The sequence below is a fragment of the Trachinotus anak genome, unplaced genomic scaffold (genome assembly GCF_046630095.1).
Source record: "Trachinotus anak isolate AG129_WGS33_773 ecotype Australia unplaced genomic scaffold, CSIRO_AGI_Tana_v1 ptg000012l, whole genome shotgun sequence".
Taxonomy (NCBI): domain Eukaryota; kingdom Metazoa; phylum Chordata; class Actinopteri; order Carangiformes; family Carangidae; genus Trachinotus; species Trachinotus anak.
The window spans coordinates 4,953,765-4,971,567 of record NW_027273863.1 but is presented as its reverse complement, the minus strand read 5'-3'; the positions used below and the strand labels follow the sequence as shown (position 1 = coordinate 4,971,567).

The 17,803-nt window shown below is 39.2% G+C and overlaps 1 protein-coding gene across 1 annotated transcript; it reads right to left on the bottom strand.

Annotated features, from left to right (window-relative positions):
- Positions 1 to 806: 806 nt before the first annotated feature.
- Positions 807 to 16,993, bottom strand: ankrd33bb (ankyrin repeat domain 33Bb). The gene is made up of 5 exons (XM_071491661.1): positions 13,087 to 16,993; positions 8,779 to 8,908; positions 4,164 to 4,304; positions 3,763 to 3,926; positions 807 to 3,639 (listed from the first exon to the last, which is right to left on the bottom strand). The coding sequence occupies exons 1-5, from the start codon at positions 13,579 to 13,581 to the stop codon at positions 2,992 to 2,994; spliced, it is 1,578 nt and encodes a 525-aa protein (XP_071347762.1). The 5' UTR covers positions 13,582 to 16,993; the 3' UTR covers positions 807 to 2,991.
- Between the last annotated feature and the right edge of the window lie 810 nt (positions 16,994 to 17,803).

Here is a 17,803-nt window from a genome sequence, read left to right as displayed (position 1 = left end):
TATCATGTCTGTGTGCTCAGGTTTGACTGAATCATGACAGATTTTTGACACATAATCGACACTGATGTGAGTTTCAGATGTTTTTGGTACAAAATGTGAGTTTAGGATACTGATATTTGAGGACATGTTAAATGATCTTATTCATCTGATTTGTTTTGGAGATCAGTTTCAGTGTTTTGATACGATATGTGAATAAATGTAACCAGTAATGTAAGATATGAGGAGCTCTCAGCTCCTTTTTTTTCGGAGTAGCTCTCACAGTGAAAAAGGTTGGAGACTCCTGTCCTAGATACTTGCAGTCTTCAGTCCACTAAAGTACAGTTCAGTGTGGTCCAGACCAGACCAGTTCAGTCCCTGACACAGATCAAAAACAGAAAAGGAGTGTTCATGCATCCCTTTGTTGTTGCATGGTTCACTGGCTCTAATTTGTGTCTTATCAAAGCTGGATTTTACATCACAGAATCTTAATTAATATTATTTAAATATTAAAAGGACATTTAGTGAAACTGTGTCCTGCCTCCCAGCACAGAATGACTGTAAAAATCAACTCTAATCATCCTCACTTGAATTTATTTATATACTTTGTTTACTGAGAGTCTGTACTAATCTGTTCGCTTTCTCTTAACTTGACGGGACCTGAAGCTAAACCAGAGGTTTAAACGATTTTGTTCCTCTTCCCATTGGTTGCCACTAGAGGGCAAAAAACTTCATATGCATGCATTGTTTGTTCTTTTAAACCCAGCTCATTGATCTTTTATGGAGAAATTCATACAAAATGAACCACATTTGATACTTTTCCTCACTGATCCTTTGTAAAAATATATTTAGTGTATCTATATCTTGTAACAGCTCCTGTAAATGTTTTTTTCATGAGTGACATTACATCAATGCAATTTATTACAATGCAAAATTCAAATATACATGTAGTTACACAAGAACAGCTAACGGTGGCCTTCCTGTGCTCACACAGCAGGAGATACATACATTAGCACCAAACAGTGGGCTATCTTATGTAATTATTTTGGAAGTCAACAAGTCACAGTTTAGCACTAAGCTGTTTATTTTTGGCTCTGCTTTTCAAATTCTCCACAAAGCCCTTACAAAGCCTGTGTGAGCTGGCTCCTCAGCTCAGCTGTAAAATAAGCGCTTCCCTTCCCATCCATTGCATATACCTGTTGTGCTGTGCATCAGTGTTAAATGGCTTCTTGGCTCTACCCTGTGTGCACAGCCAGCCTTTCCTGTGGCAATCTGCTGCAGCAGCCAGTCACCAATCTTCATTTAGCCGTGTCGGAGCTCTTCTCTCCATCCTGTTGAAATTCCTCCAACTTGGTTTTCACCTTCCTACCTTTCCGAGGCCCAGTTCTGCCCTGTCTATGTTCCTCTCTGACAAATTTTACTATCAAATTCCACTTTGTTCTACCTTTTACCTGATATGTTACTTATTTTCCCAAATTATCGCTGGTTTTTTTTGTCTATTTCCAAACACTTATTTCAGTAAGTAACTAACCTTGTCTGTTGAAACTTGTATTTCTATACAACTAAACAGCAAAAGCAAATGTGTTTTTTAGGAAATTTAATTGCAACCTGAACCTGTTTTGTATTAAATTAGCCATTTTTAAGATTTGCTACATAACCAACTTTAGGACTAACAGCTGTTTGCACACCAGTCTTGGCAAATGACTGAGAGTCATTGTTGTGTTTACAAGACAGGAGGTTATAATACGTCCTCAGAGCAGCGTGGATGCTAAAGTGATAGTGACAAGACGGGCCAACCAAGCCATAGCTAGCTGGTTAGCATGCTAACTTAAATAAAAGGAAAAAAAGTGATACAAATAGAAGCAAAACAAAAGGGTTGCTTTTGGTGAGTAAAGAAATAAAGTTAGATGCTGAACTCACAATGTTTCTTGGTAAGTAAACAGCTGTTAACGCTAACGTTAGCTATGTAGCAATGGCAAATGAGGATATGTTGTTAATTTAAATATTTGGCAAGTGACAAATAGATTGTAAAATGTTCACAGGAAATGTATTTGTTGTCCAAAAAAAATCCAATTTGGCAGTACAACAATTCACTTGTTATTAATGTTTTTATGGTTCTGTTTAGACTTACAGCAGCTGGTTAAGGTTAGAGAAAGATTGTGGTCTGGTTTAATACATAAAATAGTTCACAGTGACATCAGACACAATGTGTTTGCTTACATTTGACCAAAACCCAAGCCCCTACCTCTATCCCAAACCACCTTTCCTCTGTTCTTGTGTTTTCTCCTCATTTCTCGTCTTCTCTCACCTACTCTTACTTTTCTAAAGGTGATGACATTTTCTAAGGATTCAGTTTTTTAAGGGTTCAGAATTTTCCAAATAACCATACTTTAAAGCCATCAGTATATTTCATCTGAAGTGCTTGACGAACGGTTGACTGGCTACGCCAACACCAAACTTGATCAGCGGAATACTGTGTACAGCCCATGTGAACATGCTAGTTTATGCAGACATCCAATGTAGTATAAACACAACCTTGTGTGTGTATGTGTCTGTTTTGGACCATATCAGAGCCGTCAGAGCAGGGGTTCCCACGATCTGACAAGCTCTTCATTTGAAGCATACTAAAACCCACTTGGTTTTCTTTTGTCCTTTAAGCACATGTTATTGTCACGAACATTTAAGCTGCCAGCATGGAAAAATGTTTTCTGTAAGCACTCTAGCAGAAGCTATAAATACGACCCTGTATGTGGATTTTTTTCCCCTGAGATCCACATTGCATCACAAATTATGTTTTACAAATATGTGTGAACTGAAGTAGAAACAAGGCAACAAATCCGACAATATCAGCAAACTCAGAAAACAGAAATGAAAAGTAGCAGTTATATTCATTCATTCATTTTAAAGTACTTAGACACTATGCAGTGTCGGAGCCATGTGGGTGCTTTCAACACACCCGGGCTCTTTGAAGATGCAGCAAGTCATGTCCTACTTTGTCCTCTTCCACTTTCTCCCTCACCTCCTCCTCGTCAGAAGTCTTTGCCTCTCCTCCTGCCTCCTCTCTATTCTCTTCATCTTGTAATCCCACTTGGGTATCTGGAGCTGGTTGTGGTTACTGTTCCGCCTGAGTTTTTCTGGAATAAAGCTCGGAGCCGGGGCTTTGCAGAGCCTCACTTTGGGCACCACGATGCCCGGCCGCACACTGCTTCTCCTCAGCATGTTGAGTGGCAGGAGACTGGCTCGTCTAATGGCCACCGTGGACGCTGCGGCCATGTCACTGAGCAGCTGAGGCTGGAGGCTGGCCCTCCGATCCCTTGTCTTGGGGATGAGGAGAACCCGCGAGTTCTGGAAAAATCTTTTGTAGTTGTTCAGTCTGTCCGGACCCAGGCGCTTCAGCTCAGCCACCCGCTGTCTCCTCAGAATCTCCTGTACAGCATGACGACGCTTCCCGATGCACGGTGGGCTGCCCGGGCAGACTGTGCGGCAAGCTATGGCAATTAATGGGCTGGAGACACTGGTGGTGATCCGGACCATGTGGTCGAGAACGCCATCATCCACAGGGTTTACCTTGTTGCTGATGTAAAACCTATAAGGGCAGCAGGAGAGAAGGTTGATCAAACGCCTCCAGCAGGACTTTGGTTCTTGGGCCTGGGCCAACAGCTCCTGTACAAGAAGATCAAACATTGGAGTTTAAAGGAAACTTATTTTCGATCCGTGTATTGAATTTCTCACAGAGAGACAAAAGTAATTCTGTGTTTAGACTGTAGAAATAATGAATGTATTAACCTCCAACATGGGCCACTCCAGGGAGAAGGAGTCACAGAACTGCTCAGCACAGGGCTTCAACATCAGCCGATACATTAGGTTGGCTGTCTCGTATCGACCAGTGAAGAGAGCCCACTCCCTGGGTGTCATACTGCGACCGTTGTCCCGTGCCTGAATATCACCTCCTGGAAACATAAAGATTTATCAAGACAGTTGAAGGCAAGTCTGTGATTACATCTGTTATGTAATCTGCTTTACATTAAGACATTGATTCAATACATCATAAGCAATTTCCACCCAATACTTGCATCTAATACATGGAGCAAGTCAAGTCAGATTTAGCCCAGGATAGACACGTCTATTTGTTTGTGATTCTGCAATGTATGTGTCTCCTGTAAAAATGTGTCCGAAGTTACACATACCGGCCAGCATGAGAGCCCTGACACACTCAGCACGGCCCTGCATGGCAGCCTTCATTAAAGCCGTGAAACCGTGACAGTTCCTCCTCTCAATGTCCAGCCCAGGGAAGTAGTTCAGCAGATAATTAGAGATGAATACATGACCTGCAGACCAGACAGAAACATGGACAGGTTGATAGCACAGGTAAAGCTTCTTATAGGCTTTGCTTTTCTTCCTTTCAAACAAGACCACATCCTCTTTTTTAAAAACATTCATATAAAAACAAACTCTCCATCTCACGTCTACTGTAGAGACACATTTAGCGTCCGTGTGTAACTTTGTGGTACATTTTAAATTCTCTCCTGTACACAAACACAGTCTATGACAGTCTGGCAGGTCTCAGCAGTGAATGTTGAGCCCATGCCAGTGGTGCAGCTTAATGGCAATGTTGGTCAGTGGGTCAGTCCACCATTTTAGTCTTGATAATGCGCCCTTAAAATATCAATAGTGAAACACTACGCCACTGAGTTCAGACCAGGTTTTTGCAGATCAGTTGTACAATCGCTTTACACTGTCTCAAGATAGAAATGCATCAACAATGCTCCTGATCGACCTAATTTTAAGACCAACACACCCATGGCTGTTCAGATCGGCTCAAGTGTATTTGCTATTTAAACAACGCTGGACAGGAAGATCACAACTGCATTTGTTCCTGTTAAAGGCCCCATATTGTATAAAGTGAGATTTCCATGTCTTTTTTGATTATAAAGCAGGTCTAGGTTCTATATTAATACTGTGAAAGTAACAGAGAAAATGCACACAGCCTGTATTCAGAAACTCAGCCTTAAAACGAGCCGTCAGGACATCTGTAACATTGTGATGTCACAACAAAGGAGTCACCACCCTCAGCCATGTCCTAAGCCCAGCCCATTTGGACCCACCATGCAACCTTGCGGGATTTGGTTTTTCTGAGTGTTTACCTGAAATCTGCTATATTTTTATTCAAACACTCAGAAAGCAGCCAACCAAGAGCTAAGAGTCTCTCTTCTGATTGGCTGACTGACCTGTTGTTACTAGAGCTCCAGAGAGAAGCCTGAGAGACGAGATGTAAAACTAGATTGAGATGGTTTTTAGTTATTAAAACCATAAATCTATCTTATTATGGAAATCAATACTTCAAATAAAACACAAGCAAAGTGTAAAATATGGGACCTTTAAACAATTAAAAGTTAAAGTGTAAATAATATTAACTTTAAAATCTTGTAATCCATGCAAATGTAATTCATAAGCGCAAATTAATATTTAATTTACAGCAAAGTTGCAAGTGAATAAATGTAGTAACTCAAGCCCAATCTTAAATTGAGAGCACAAACTATTGTATACTTACTGTCGAGGACACGTGTAAATATGCATGTAAACAATTTAGGACTCTTTTATTTCTTTTGGAAATATGGAATTTAAATAATGTCTAGTAGTGTCACCCTCAGACCAGTTTTGTGCATTGTACTGATTTCAAATTTCAGATTTTGTTAGCCACTTTGGGGATTGCATAAGTAACTTGACTGTGACTAATGGTTTTTACCATTCAGCACAGCATCTTAAATGTTTCCAACCTGAGTTCCTAACTGACCTTACTGTGTAAATCCTGTGTAAATCCAGGCTAATGGAACAGTCTGATGTCCTGAAATTGCTTTAAGTGAGCATAATGCAGAATTTTGGCACTCGGTGGGAGTCCATTAAGAAAGACACAGCTAGAAACAGGAGCATGGTTGACTGGAAAGGTGAAGAGGATGGTTATTACCAGGACCTGACCTCAGTGGATTTAATTCCTAAACCATGTCCACTTTCTACCCGGTAAAAGGTTTTAGGGAAAGTTTTTCTTCTTGTCCAGTTGACCACTTTGCAGCAGTCATGTAGACTCACAATCTTGGTCACCTGTTTCCCTGAGGTGCTGCAGAGTAGTTTGTCAAGAAAGGGGATCAATACTTCTTTTAATGAAGCAGAAAATGAAGAGTAGCCTGCTGCTATTCATCACAGGCCACAGTGAGCCATTCATCATCATTAGCAGATGAGAGGCCAGGGCGCCATGTCTGATACATGTGGCTGCATCGTTATGAAATTACTAATAACGGTACTTTCCAATACTACCAAATAACAGTGATTCTTGCAAGCACCAGACCTCATAATATGCTCAGAGCTTTAATTTGGACCAATTTGGAAAATCAACTCTCTGCAATAAAATTTCTACCACTGTAAATTATGCCTCAAAACTAGTGGGGGAGAGAAGCATAAGTGTATGCAAGGCAACATGTCTCGCTGAGAGAGATAGAGATTAGCTGTTAGATAGATTATGAGGTATATTACATAAAGTAAAAAGGTCTGTGAAGATTCTCAGTCATCCAGATTATGGTATCTCTAATATGAAGGCAATTGAATTTGCTTGAAGATATTGACAAAGCCTTTTGGATAAAAGATGAAACATCCTCAAGAACTTCAAGTGAGTGCAGTTGCCTTTGTATAGCTCTTAGAGCTAAGGTAAAAAGGCTGAGCAATTATTGGCTTTACAAATGTGCAGATTGTGACACAGATGTGATATTTTCATATCAATCAAATTTTCAGCCACTTGTGTCATATTGATCATATCCAAAGGTTCTTAGTCCTAGATTTTAATGAGGAACTCTAACAATGAAACAGGCTTCACACTGTAGTAAATGGAGGCGATAGATAGGGTACTCAAAACTCAGTAAGCTCTATATCATCAATACAGAATCTTTTTATGGATCCCTGTCAAAGCATATCAGCATGACTCTGTCTCACTCACATAGATACTTGCAATAGATGATTTCATTAGCTTTGACTGAGTTGATACTTTCACCATCAGCAAGAGAGATCGCATGTAGAAATTTCACTCTCTCAGTGCATAAATAGTGAATTGATCTTTTAAAATGCTTTTCTTTATGTATGAGGCTGGTCTAAATTTAAGATGGTCTGGTACAAGTCTCTCCACTTCTACCAGAAAAGATGGCAATGCCACTTTAAGTGAGATTATACTTTTGTTGAACAGCAGCTACAAATGGCAATTGCAGGGTTATAGCACAGTGAATTTCTCTTCAATCACAAAGTTGTTTTGATTAAAGAAAAACAACAATATGGGTTTTAAGTTTGTTACTCCAGTCAACTGTTTTATAAGTTGTGATAATGTTGTATTCACTAAAGATAATAACTGAGATCACAAAATGTAGCAAAATCACAAAAAAATGAAGGCGTATTGTAAAATTATTACCCTAAAGTTTACTGTGAAAATCCAGCATTGTTAACGAACTTGATGATTCACTTTTGGTTTTACCACCAAACAGAGTGGCAGCTAATCTGGCTAAACTGTTGGTGAATTTATGTCCTGTTTGATTGTCATGTGAACCAAGTTGCAACAGCATCTCAGCAATTACTTTGGATCTGATGGCCAGAGCTACAGCCAGTTTAGATTTTTATTCTGTGATATGCTAAAATCTAGTGTAACAGTTGTACAAGTCCAGAAGAGTCACAAATGTCACTAATGTTACACAATGTTACTTCTGTTAGCCAACATCAGCTAACATTAGGCACATTAGCTACTGGTCTTCCAGTAAGGAGGTCGCTGTAAAACCCATCAATGTATTGACTTCAGCAAGAGTGAGTTTTGTTGCTTTAATTCAACTTTTCATTTGGCAGAGGACGACTCCTTTCAAAAGTTACATAATCTCACTTTAAAAGCTTGATTCATTATTTTGTGACTTAACAAAGTTTTGTGAGTTAACAAGATAAAGTGACATGTTGTTCCAACAAGAAAAGAAAAGAAAATTTCCACATCGTAAAAAGCAACTGAGCAAATGGTTTTTTTTTATATGATGGTCGCAATATGCTGCTGTAAATATTACACTTGATGTATATAATGATACATTTTACAATTTAAATAGTTATTAAATCAGTTATTCTGGCTGATTAGACCTCTACTCAGGTAGCAGTTGTTGAAGTATTGCTAAAATCACAGTAGGTGAGAAGAATGGAGAAAGGAGAAAATGCTAGGCTCTGGTAAAGGTAATAAAATTCAAAACAACCAAGCCCAGACAAGAAATACTAATAGGAAGAGCTTTTTCTGTTTGTTTGTTTTTGTACAAATTAAAATCAATACAAAGTGTTAAATAATGGACTTTAGATGTGCTGGTGGGTTGATTTCATTACGTTCAGACAGAGCCAGGCTAGCACTTCCCCTCTGTTTTCAGTCTATGTGCAAGGCTAAATTAGTGGGTTGCTGGTGGTAGCTTAATGTTTAACATACAGACATTAAAGTAGCATCAATCTTCTTATTTAACTCTCAGCAAGAGAGCAAATAAGCATTTGCCAAACTGTTAAACTATTCCTTCAACTTAATGATCTCATAAAGTACAGTCTATAGTTGCTCACACAGCCGAAGCACAGGTCTAATTAGGCTAATAATTGATAAGACCTGCACTGGTGGACCCTGACAATAGTGGTTAACAGTGGTATGAGGAGGCTCTCTTTGATTGTTTCATTTGTTCACGATAATTATACCAGTAGAAGTTTAAAGATTCTGAAAGAACACATACAGGTGGTCAATTCAGAGGCCCAAGGTGGGTTTACCTGCTTGTGCTGCAGTAATGAGAGCGGTGTTGCCCTCATTATCCTGCCAGTTGACATCCAGATACGGGCACTGAGAGAGGGCGATGACCACATCCACGTAGCCATGGTAACACGCCATAATCAGACCGGACTGAAACACAAAAACAAGAGTGCTTGAGTTTCAACCTCACTCTTTGTCTGTGATTGATTTTGGACTCCAGTATTTTTGTTTCTCCAGGCTACAGTGAAACTTTTTTATGGATCCACAGCCACATTTCCCCACAGAAGTAAATCATTGCAGTGATTCTCATAAAAAGAAATGAAAATGCTTATATAATATAAATAAAATGCTTGTTGGTCCCGATTGATCCTGCCTGCAAGCATAGTAAAAGGCTGCTATTCACAAACAGATAGTGACACTGTAGTAGACTAAACATGGATTTCTGTTTGGAGTGGTCAGTGGCCTAGACAAAACTGTCCAAACTGCTTCTGGTTGATTTAAAAGGGTAATAACTGTTATATCAGTGTTAGTGTTTGGACGAGGCATAAATTATAACTCTTTCTATATATTATATTATATTTCTCCACAAAAACAGGCTAACAAAGAGGACAGGGGTTGCATTTTCAAACTTTTGGTTTAGATAATAAGCCTTACTGCTAACTAATAATATCAAGAATTTAGCTAGCCTGTGATGTAACACAATGTAAAGACAGAGTGTGAACCACTGCAGTATGAGTATTTTGTAGCACTCACAGATAAAGGACAGTGAAAATAAGTGTGGATAATTTGGTTAGTCGTACTGCATCCACAACCGAAACTGGACCCAGTGGTTCACACTTTCAAGTTGGACCCAATATGAAGTAATATTAGGTCTATGTTTCTCTCTGACATTGCTGAATAAGTCCAGTGAGGCAAATAACAAAAGTAGTCAGATGATAACATGGTTTATCATCAAAACACCATTTAACCACATTATCTAAACCATTTGTTTGGACTTACAGTGAGCATCCCTCTACCTCTACCATGTCATAGAAAAACTCTGACCCCCCTTTACACCTGGCATTAACATAGGATGTGTATATGGATCTGGATAGCAAAAAACGTGTTGTTGCTGCACTCAGGAGGCACTGTGATTGGAGTGTGATCAGAGTGGCCACACCACATGAGGAGGTGGTCCATGGATCAAATGTCATGGTTAATACAGGTGTATGTAGCCTATGGTGAGTCATTTTCCAGCAAAACTGAATAAACATTTAGGTGAGGAATGTTTGAATGTTTTCCCTTGCTGTCTCTTTCACATAAGTATGATAAAACTGGAGCTATGCTTACAACTGGTGTATATGGATTTTATGTTGATCATACTTAACGTGTCAAATATAGGGTTTTGTCATTTAGAGGTTAATGGTTTGTTTTCAATAGCACCACTCTTGCTGTGACTGGGGAGAAACACTGAAATCCTGACACGATAAAGTAAACAGTTCGACCAAGTTCTGAATGCAGACTTAAGACCTAGTTTGATTTTAAAGTTTAGTGCTTCATGATATAAAGAAAAGCAAAAACAACATAAATAATATAAGTTTCAAAGCAGTAAATTATCTCTATCAGACACATTCAAAGGATGTTAATATAGATCTGGATGAAGTGACATGTTCATAGGAACACTTGGACATCCTCAGGACACAGCCTTGCTTTACCGATAATTTTCTTTTACCTCTCCCACAAAACTCCTACAATAACTTAGCCTTCAAAATTTAAGACTTTAAGAAAACAGGTTTCCTGTCTGCAGTTGTGATGTACAGTCTTGTTCCATCCAACTAGTTTAGAGGTTATTTTGTTGTTCACCCTTTAGCGTCAGTCTTCCCAAATGAGGAAGCACAAGTAATAAATAATACCTTCCTCAATATAAATATGCTGTTCTGCATTCAGCCCAGCACCCTGCTGCTGCCTCTGAGCAGTGAAGATGCTTCTCAACAAGTACAGCTGCGGAGGTGGTTGACACAGAATATATTTTAGGATACAACTAAAACATGATTTAAAGGCATAAAGTCAGATAAAAGATTTCCTGTCTTACAGGGCCAACAAATATGAGATGATCTGCATTGTAAATGGACATAATGATAATATAATACAGAATGACTGATAATAATTCAACATGCTGGCCCCATGTGAGAGTGATATTACAAATCAGGTGAACTTTGAAACACTGCAGATAATATTGCAGTCATATAGGTTCAGCGGAAATCAGCGGAAAAGAACTCAAACCACTGGTGGGGGTGCAGACAGGTGAACTTTCTTCTGGTCAGGAACACTGACAACAATGAGAAACGTGAAAGCCAAAGTTTGCATTAATGAAAAAAGTGTGAGGAGTTGGGAGGACACCCAATATGACAACTATTAACAAGGACACCCAGTTTGCAGTCGCCTGCCAATTAATGGTTCCTCTTTTGCTCTGCCACTGTGCAAACTGATTCAGCAGTGATCTGAATCATTGAGAGGGATTGTACACTCAAGAGGGTAGATGGATGGCTCACCAGACTCAGACAGAGCTCTCTTAAAAACAACCACTGAAATCCATTTAAAAGCTTGCTTTCATAAAGTGGTTGTTTGGCTCAGTATCCAATTAGCAAATGTCTCATGTTGTGACATAGAACATTGCAGCATATGCTACATACTGTATGTCAACAGTGGTCCTGAAAGATTTTACTGTCCAGGACAATTCTTCTGTCTGTCCCAGCTCTATCAGCATACAGTATCTGTTTTACCCAATGCTTAGGTCAGTGCCTTACGTAGCCCTTTAAGAGCTGAGCCCTGATGGCAAGCTGTTGTTGACATTATCACTGTGCAGTTTACACTCCCCATCTGTCACTGGAGCCTTAACCAACTGCTCTATATCTATCTTCAAGATCTGACTCTCAATGGCTCGCTGGAGCCTGACCTGGCCTGACCACAAAACCTGATGAGATTGCCAATAAGAAAAACTGCTGAGTTCACTCAGCATCAATGTGTTGGTTATGCTTCACTGTACTTTTATGTTACATGTCAGAGCTCATCTTAAAGGGATAAATTATAGGACCGTATGTATTATAAACACTGACACTTTTTAAAGAAATTTTACATTCTAGACTTAATGGGTTTTTTCTCTGTTTTCTCCCAGTCTCCAACCTGAACAACCATATAGCTCATTTTTTTCAACCCTCTGATTCATAGGAGTGTCTCCTATAATAGTGCCGCTACAGCGGCAGGCATACCAGACCACATCTGTCATGGTTACAATTTTAAACACACAGACTGTTCTGAGTGCTGTGGACCTACCTCCATCACCAGGGTTGCTATAATAATGGTCATGGCTTGGTTAGGTTTATGCACAAAAACTACTTGGTTAGGTTTGGGAAAAGATGGTGATTTGGGTTAAAATAAGTACTCTCTCAACATTAGAAGATCTTTGTTGTCATGGTTATAATAATAACAACTTGGTTAACTTTGACAAACAGTTATGGATAATAGAAACAACATAACAACTGCTACTTTCACATGGGAATCAAACACCGCTCTCCTGTATCATATTCCTGTATTGTGTTGACCCATCCATCCACCCCAACCTCCTCCTGACATGGACTTTGTCGCTCTTTGTACCACACTTTTCCCTTTACATTACTTAACATTTTGCTAACTATGCTTTGTTGCCTCATACTTTTAAAGGCATTTTTGTTTGCCCATTGTTTGGTTCAATTGACTTTTAGAGGACCTAAATTTATTAATAAAGTGAGTGGAGGTGATCAACAGTGTGCATTTTGGTTTTTTTTCACAGTCAGAAGCATTGATATGACACTCCAGCCAACAAGACTTCGTGGTGTGCAAGAACTAGTGGGTAAATGTCAGTGGTTCCCATTCATATCCTGAGGTATGAAAATCAACTGTCTGACTCAAAACTTTATTTAGTTGTGTACTTATTTTGTTTAAAGGTAGACTAGGTTTAAACTAGATTATTACTACATTACAATGACATTGGTAAATGAATGGAAAACAATGGCTGCAAGTGCCTGTTGTAAAAATACATCTAAAAATATTGAAACCCCTCAAAATTCATTGGTAAATGGTCAACGGTCAGCTAAATCTTCATGATATGTATAACTAAAATGTTCTAAACACTTTAATCCTTTAAGATTAATGTTCAAGGAATGTCATGTGTTTCCAGATGTTATAACCACTGTAAGCAAACTGAGGTTTGCAATGGAAAACAATGGGATTCTTTCTCCTCTTCTGGTTTCAAATAAACCCAGAAGTACCTGAAAAGCAAACATTTCAGTAAAATGCGTTGAACCACCTACTCTTCTGTTCTTATCTGTCTCCCTCACTTCCTCTTGAGTGACTCCTTGTCTGATCATAATCTTGACGATGATGGCGTTGTTGTTGCAGCAGGCCTTGAAGAAGGAGATGGGTTCAGGGCTGTCAGGGCTCGGAGAGCGGTATATTTGTGAGGCGACTGAACTGTCGATGGGATAGAAGGAGTCGTCCGAGGCAATGCTCCGCGTGTCCAAGTGATCGGGCAGGGCCTCAAAGTCCAACTCCTCAAACTCTTGGTAGATATCATCTTCATCCTCCCAATAGTTTCGTGTGTAATCAACTTCAACCTCCTCATGATCATCCTCTTCTGATACCTTATACTCATTCCCATCTTCGTCAGTTGTAGAGATTGACATGACAGGCATATCCATAGCCACTTTAATGGTCCTAAACTCAGTCTCGCCAAGGCCAACTCCTCCAGCCACTCCATTCTCTTGAACCTTTGAACCTTCAGCTTGTTCCTCTGTTATTAACACCATTTAAACCCCAACCTGCCTCCACACACTTTTTAAATTCTTGTGGGGTGCCAGCACATCTCTAGGGGGACCTAGAGTTTATGTCCACTGGCCCGCCACAATACATCCAGGTGTCTCATCCTACCTGACAGAAGGCTGAATCCTGTCAGGCTCTTGACTTCTGTCCTTTTTTGTCACGTTTCCCAAGAGACAAGGGTCAGAAGAGGTCACGGGAGCATGAGATCATTGCACTTGCTGCCAGTCCTCTGTCATTGTCAAATAAATCTTCTCAGCTTGCCGTTGATGTTACAGTTCCCCAGAACTCCACAAGACAATTGCCAAGCAAGGTTTGATCATATGCATGATCTGAAGTAGTCACTCTGTGGTGACGAGGTGAAAAAAGATTGTCAATAAAAATGAAACTTCACAAGTATTCCTCCTTGATGAGTTTATAAACATCAAATTCTCATATAAATTGAGTTTGACAAACCCGAGAGTATCCATGATTTACGAACGCTAGAAAAGTCACAGTCTTCACAGTCTTCACAAGTCTTCACAAAGGCATCAAAAGCCTTGTCCGTCCCATTGAATTATCAAGATAACAGAACCTAGACAGGCAGCTTGAAATCCTGAATTGCTGAAGTCTTAATGAGAAGTTAAAGCGGAAGTTGTCCTCTGGACAGCAGAGAACAGGCAGTCGTCTTAGTTTGAAACAGTAACTAATCCCATGTTTCCCTGTGGAGAAACACTGGTCTCTCTTTGATGATGGCCGGCAATGGGATGAGAGACATTCTCTTGAACTGACACATGATAATCCCTTTAGTCGCTCTCTCTCTCTCTCTAGCTCTAGCTGCTCTGTTGCATTCCTCTCCCCAGTGACAAGAGGGTTTCAATATTTTCTGTTGGAATACAAGAGACTGTAAAATTGAATGGTACAAGCTCTGTGGGAATTACTCTCTTAATATCTGTAGATGTTTTACATAGGGACAATAAAGGAGGATAGGCAAGTGAACCAGTGTTTTACTTCCACAAAACATCAACAGTTCTTAATGCAGACAAATGTAGAGACAGACCTAAAAATGCATGCCAGAGTTTACACAACATTCATTTTGTACTTATCTGACACAGATATACTTATTCTCTAAAAGAATTAATGTCATTAGTGCAACTGGTCAAGCTGACCCCATCCCCCTCTAGTTTAATCTTCTGCTGCACTTAACACTGTTATCTTAAATTGGATTCCTCACCCATGTGACTTCATTGGTATACAGGATACAGTGGAGGGACTGGGATCACCCTAAACTATGACTTCAGGCCCTAATGTCATCTTTATCAGTGTTTACGGCATACTTTTTATTGAGTGCTGTGCCTTCAAATTACCAACATGACTTGAAACATTTCATACCTTGTGAAAAGAAAACAACCATGTATATTGAAGTGGATAGCAGAAGGGAATGACAAAAAGGAAAGCAGGCAGACTAGAAAAGAGCGCTAATAACTTGAGTGTGAAGCAACTGAACACCTGTGGTGGTTAAATGGAGCGACCACTGGTAATGTTGGAATTTACATACTACTAAATTCTATACCACTGAAATATTTCACTTTGAAATTCACTGCTGGCAACTCCAAAGATTTCAATTCAAATTCCAACCACTTGAATTCAGATACAGTTTTCAAGACTATAATCTGATCGAAAACTGTAAACCTGCACTAACAGATTTTTTTGTCCACTTGGGGTCAGTAGAAATGAGTTGGGGACTCAACACTGACTCATTAACACCTTTATTAAGTTGATAGGTGAACTAGTTAACAAGCACCTGTTTATTTACACATCCAACACATATGGAATAACATTAGCTGTAATTTGAGTTAATTTTCTGCCTCTGCTTTTGGTGTCCACTAACTTCCAATGAAAATATCTGGCTATTAAGTTTCTTACGGCTCCATTACGTTTGCCAGCTAATGGCAAACTTTTTGTGATTGGTGTTAAGTGATGTTGTTTACTTGATTCACAACATTAGTCCAGACTGAAATACATCAACAACTATTGGATCGATTCCCATGAAATTCTGATCCCCTGACTCGTCCCCTAGCAACACCATGAGGAGGAAATTTATGGTTTTCATTGAAATATCTCAATGAGTATTTGATGAAGTTCCATTAAATTGGTACACACATTCACACTCAGGATGAACTTTGATTCATCCTCTGACTTGTGTTGTGTTTACTAGCTCTAATTAATATATTAGCATGCTAACTCGCTAAACTTAGATATTGAACACATTTTAGCATTTAGCTGAAAATACCACTGTGCCTACGTATAGCCTCAGAGCCTCTAGCACGGATGAAGACTAAATCTTATTTTGAATATTGGACCATGTTTTAACATTTTCTATCTGAATTAGTGAACCTACATTTTTGCAACTGACCGCTTGTAATTAGTGACTGGAAATTTCTCAATTACTTAGGTGCTTTTAATATTTAGATTATTACATCTTATATTGTCTTCCATTGCATTTATACAAAATGTTGCATTTTCCACAGTAGCTTTGGATGCCTGTGATCAGTTCATACATCTAGTTTACTTGGTCATGACCTGAGCATCAACCTGAGCATCAACCTGAGCAACTGTGTCAGACAGTGTGTTTTTTTTCCGACAAGGTTTGCCACATGAGGACATAGCTCACACTGAGCCAACATGTTTTCAAAAGCAGAAACACTAATCTTTAGCTGTTAAATCCATTCTGTGTACCAAATGGCACTTAACTGGTACTTTGAGGCAGGTCAAATAATTAATTAAGTTCTCTTTGATCCAAGTCTGAATTTTCTTATGCAAAGTAGTAATCTGCACCTGAGAAATACAGTGTAAAATTTACACTTGTTTTTCCTCTGACATCTGGTTTTATGATAGAGTAGAAAAAGAAACAAAACTCTTTGTGACAAAGCACTAATCTCCTCAGAGCTCCTTAAGGAGGGACACATCGCAGGCACTTACTCCATGATTTGATTGCTTTGAAAAGGTTGATCTCATTGTGCTCGTGAAAAATGAACCGCAGGTTGGAAAAATCAGATTTAGCTTGACAGCAGAAATCTTGTTTGAGCTGCATATGCTCCTAATCTGTACTTGGCTTCCAAAACTGTTAAGACTGTGCATTAGCTGAGGAGTAATTGGATTCAGCAGAAATAACCCCACATCCTGTTTTCTAGACTTACGGTTTCCAGCAGTATCAGACATTATCCCAAATCAGAGCCAGGCTGCTTTAAACGACTGACACTGAATTATGATGAAAGATAAAGGAAACACTCTTATATACTTGCAATAAATATAAATAAAAGTGATCAGTTTCTCATCAGATCTTCAAATAATACAAACCTGAAGCTCTGTTCAGCCACTGAACTGTGATGTGCTTAGAATGACGGTTCCCAACCTTCTCCAACTCATGGCGGCCCACATCTGACCCATAACAATATGGAGGACAAATAATGGCTCTCAGAGCACGTTTTATTTTAATGATAACAATGGAACGTTCAGGACTGAACAGAAAGCGGGGGAAACATGTAGGAAGCTCCAAAGTGGCTGATTAAAGAAAAAAAAACAAAAAACAATGACAGGAGTTTTAGAACATTTTAAATATTTTTAAATATGATTTTATTTTTAAATATTTAAAAATATCATTTATATTTTATAATAAAATTTTTGTGTGTACTGTTTTGCAAACGATTTGTCAATCTACTTGCAAGTCCTTCGCGGTCCTCAGATTGGGAACATAGAATGAGAAAATTAAGCCAACACTGGAAAGCTAAAAACTGCAGTTCCTCAAATGTGTCCAAAAGTGAGTCAATCCCCACAGACTCTCATATTAAAATGTCCAACTCTACAGCAGAAATAAACATGTTTACAACCTGGTACAAAAAACGGTTTTGGTCTCTAGAGCTAATTTCCTCCTTCATGTCAACTGTATGGGTAGTGAATTTTTATATAACTCACCTGTTTACATTTTATTAAGGCCTAAAGTTCTGCATAATTGAGGGCATGGCTGCTTTGAGTGACAAGTGAATGAGTGTATACTTGCCATAACCCAGCAATCACCGATGTCAGGCACTGCCAAGATGGCGACGGTGGAACAGCCCACTCTAAGCTTCAAAACCACTCTTCAGGAACCTATGGGTGATGTCACAGAAGCTCGATCGTCCACATATAAGGTCTATGGTTGTGTTGTAAACATTTGCAGCGCATGCGTTGCCA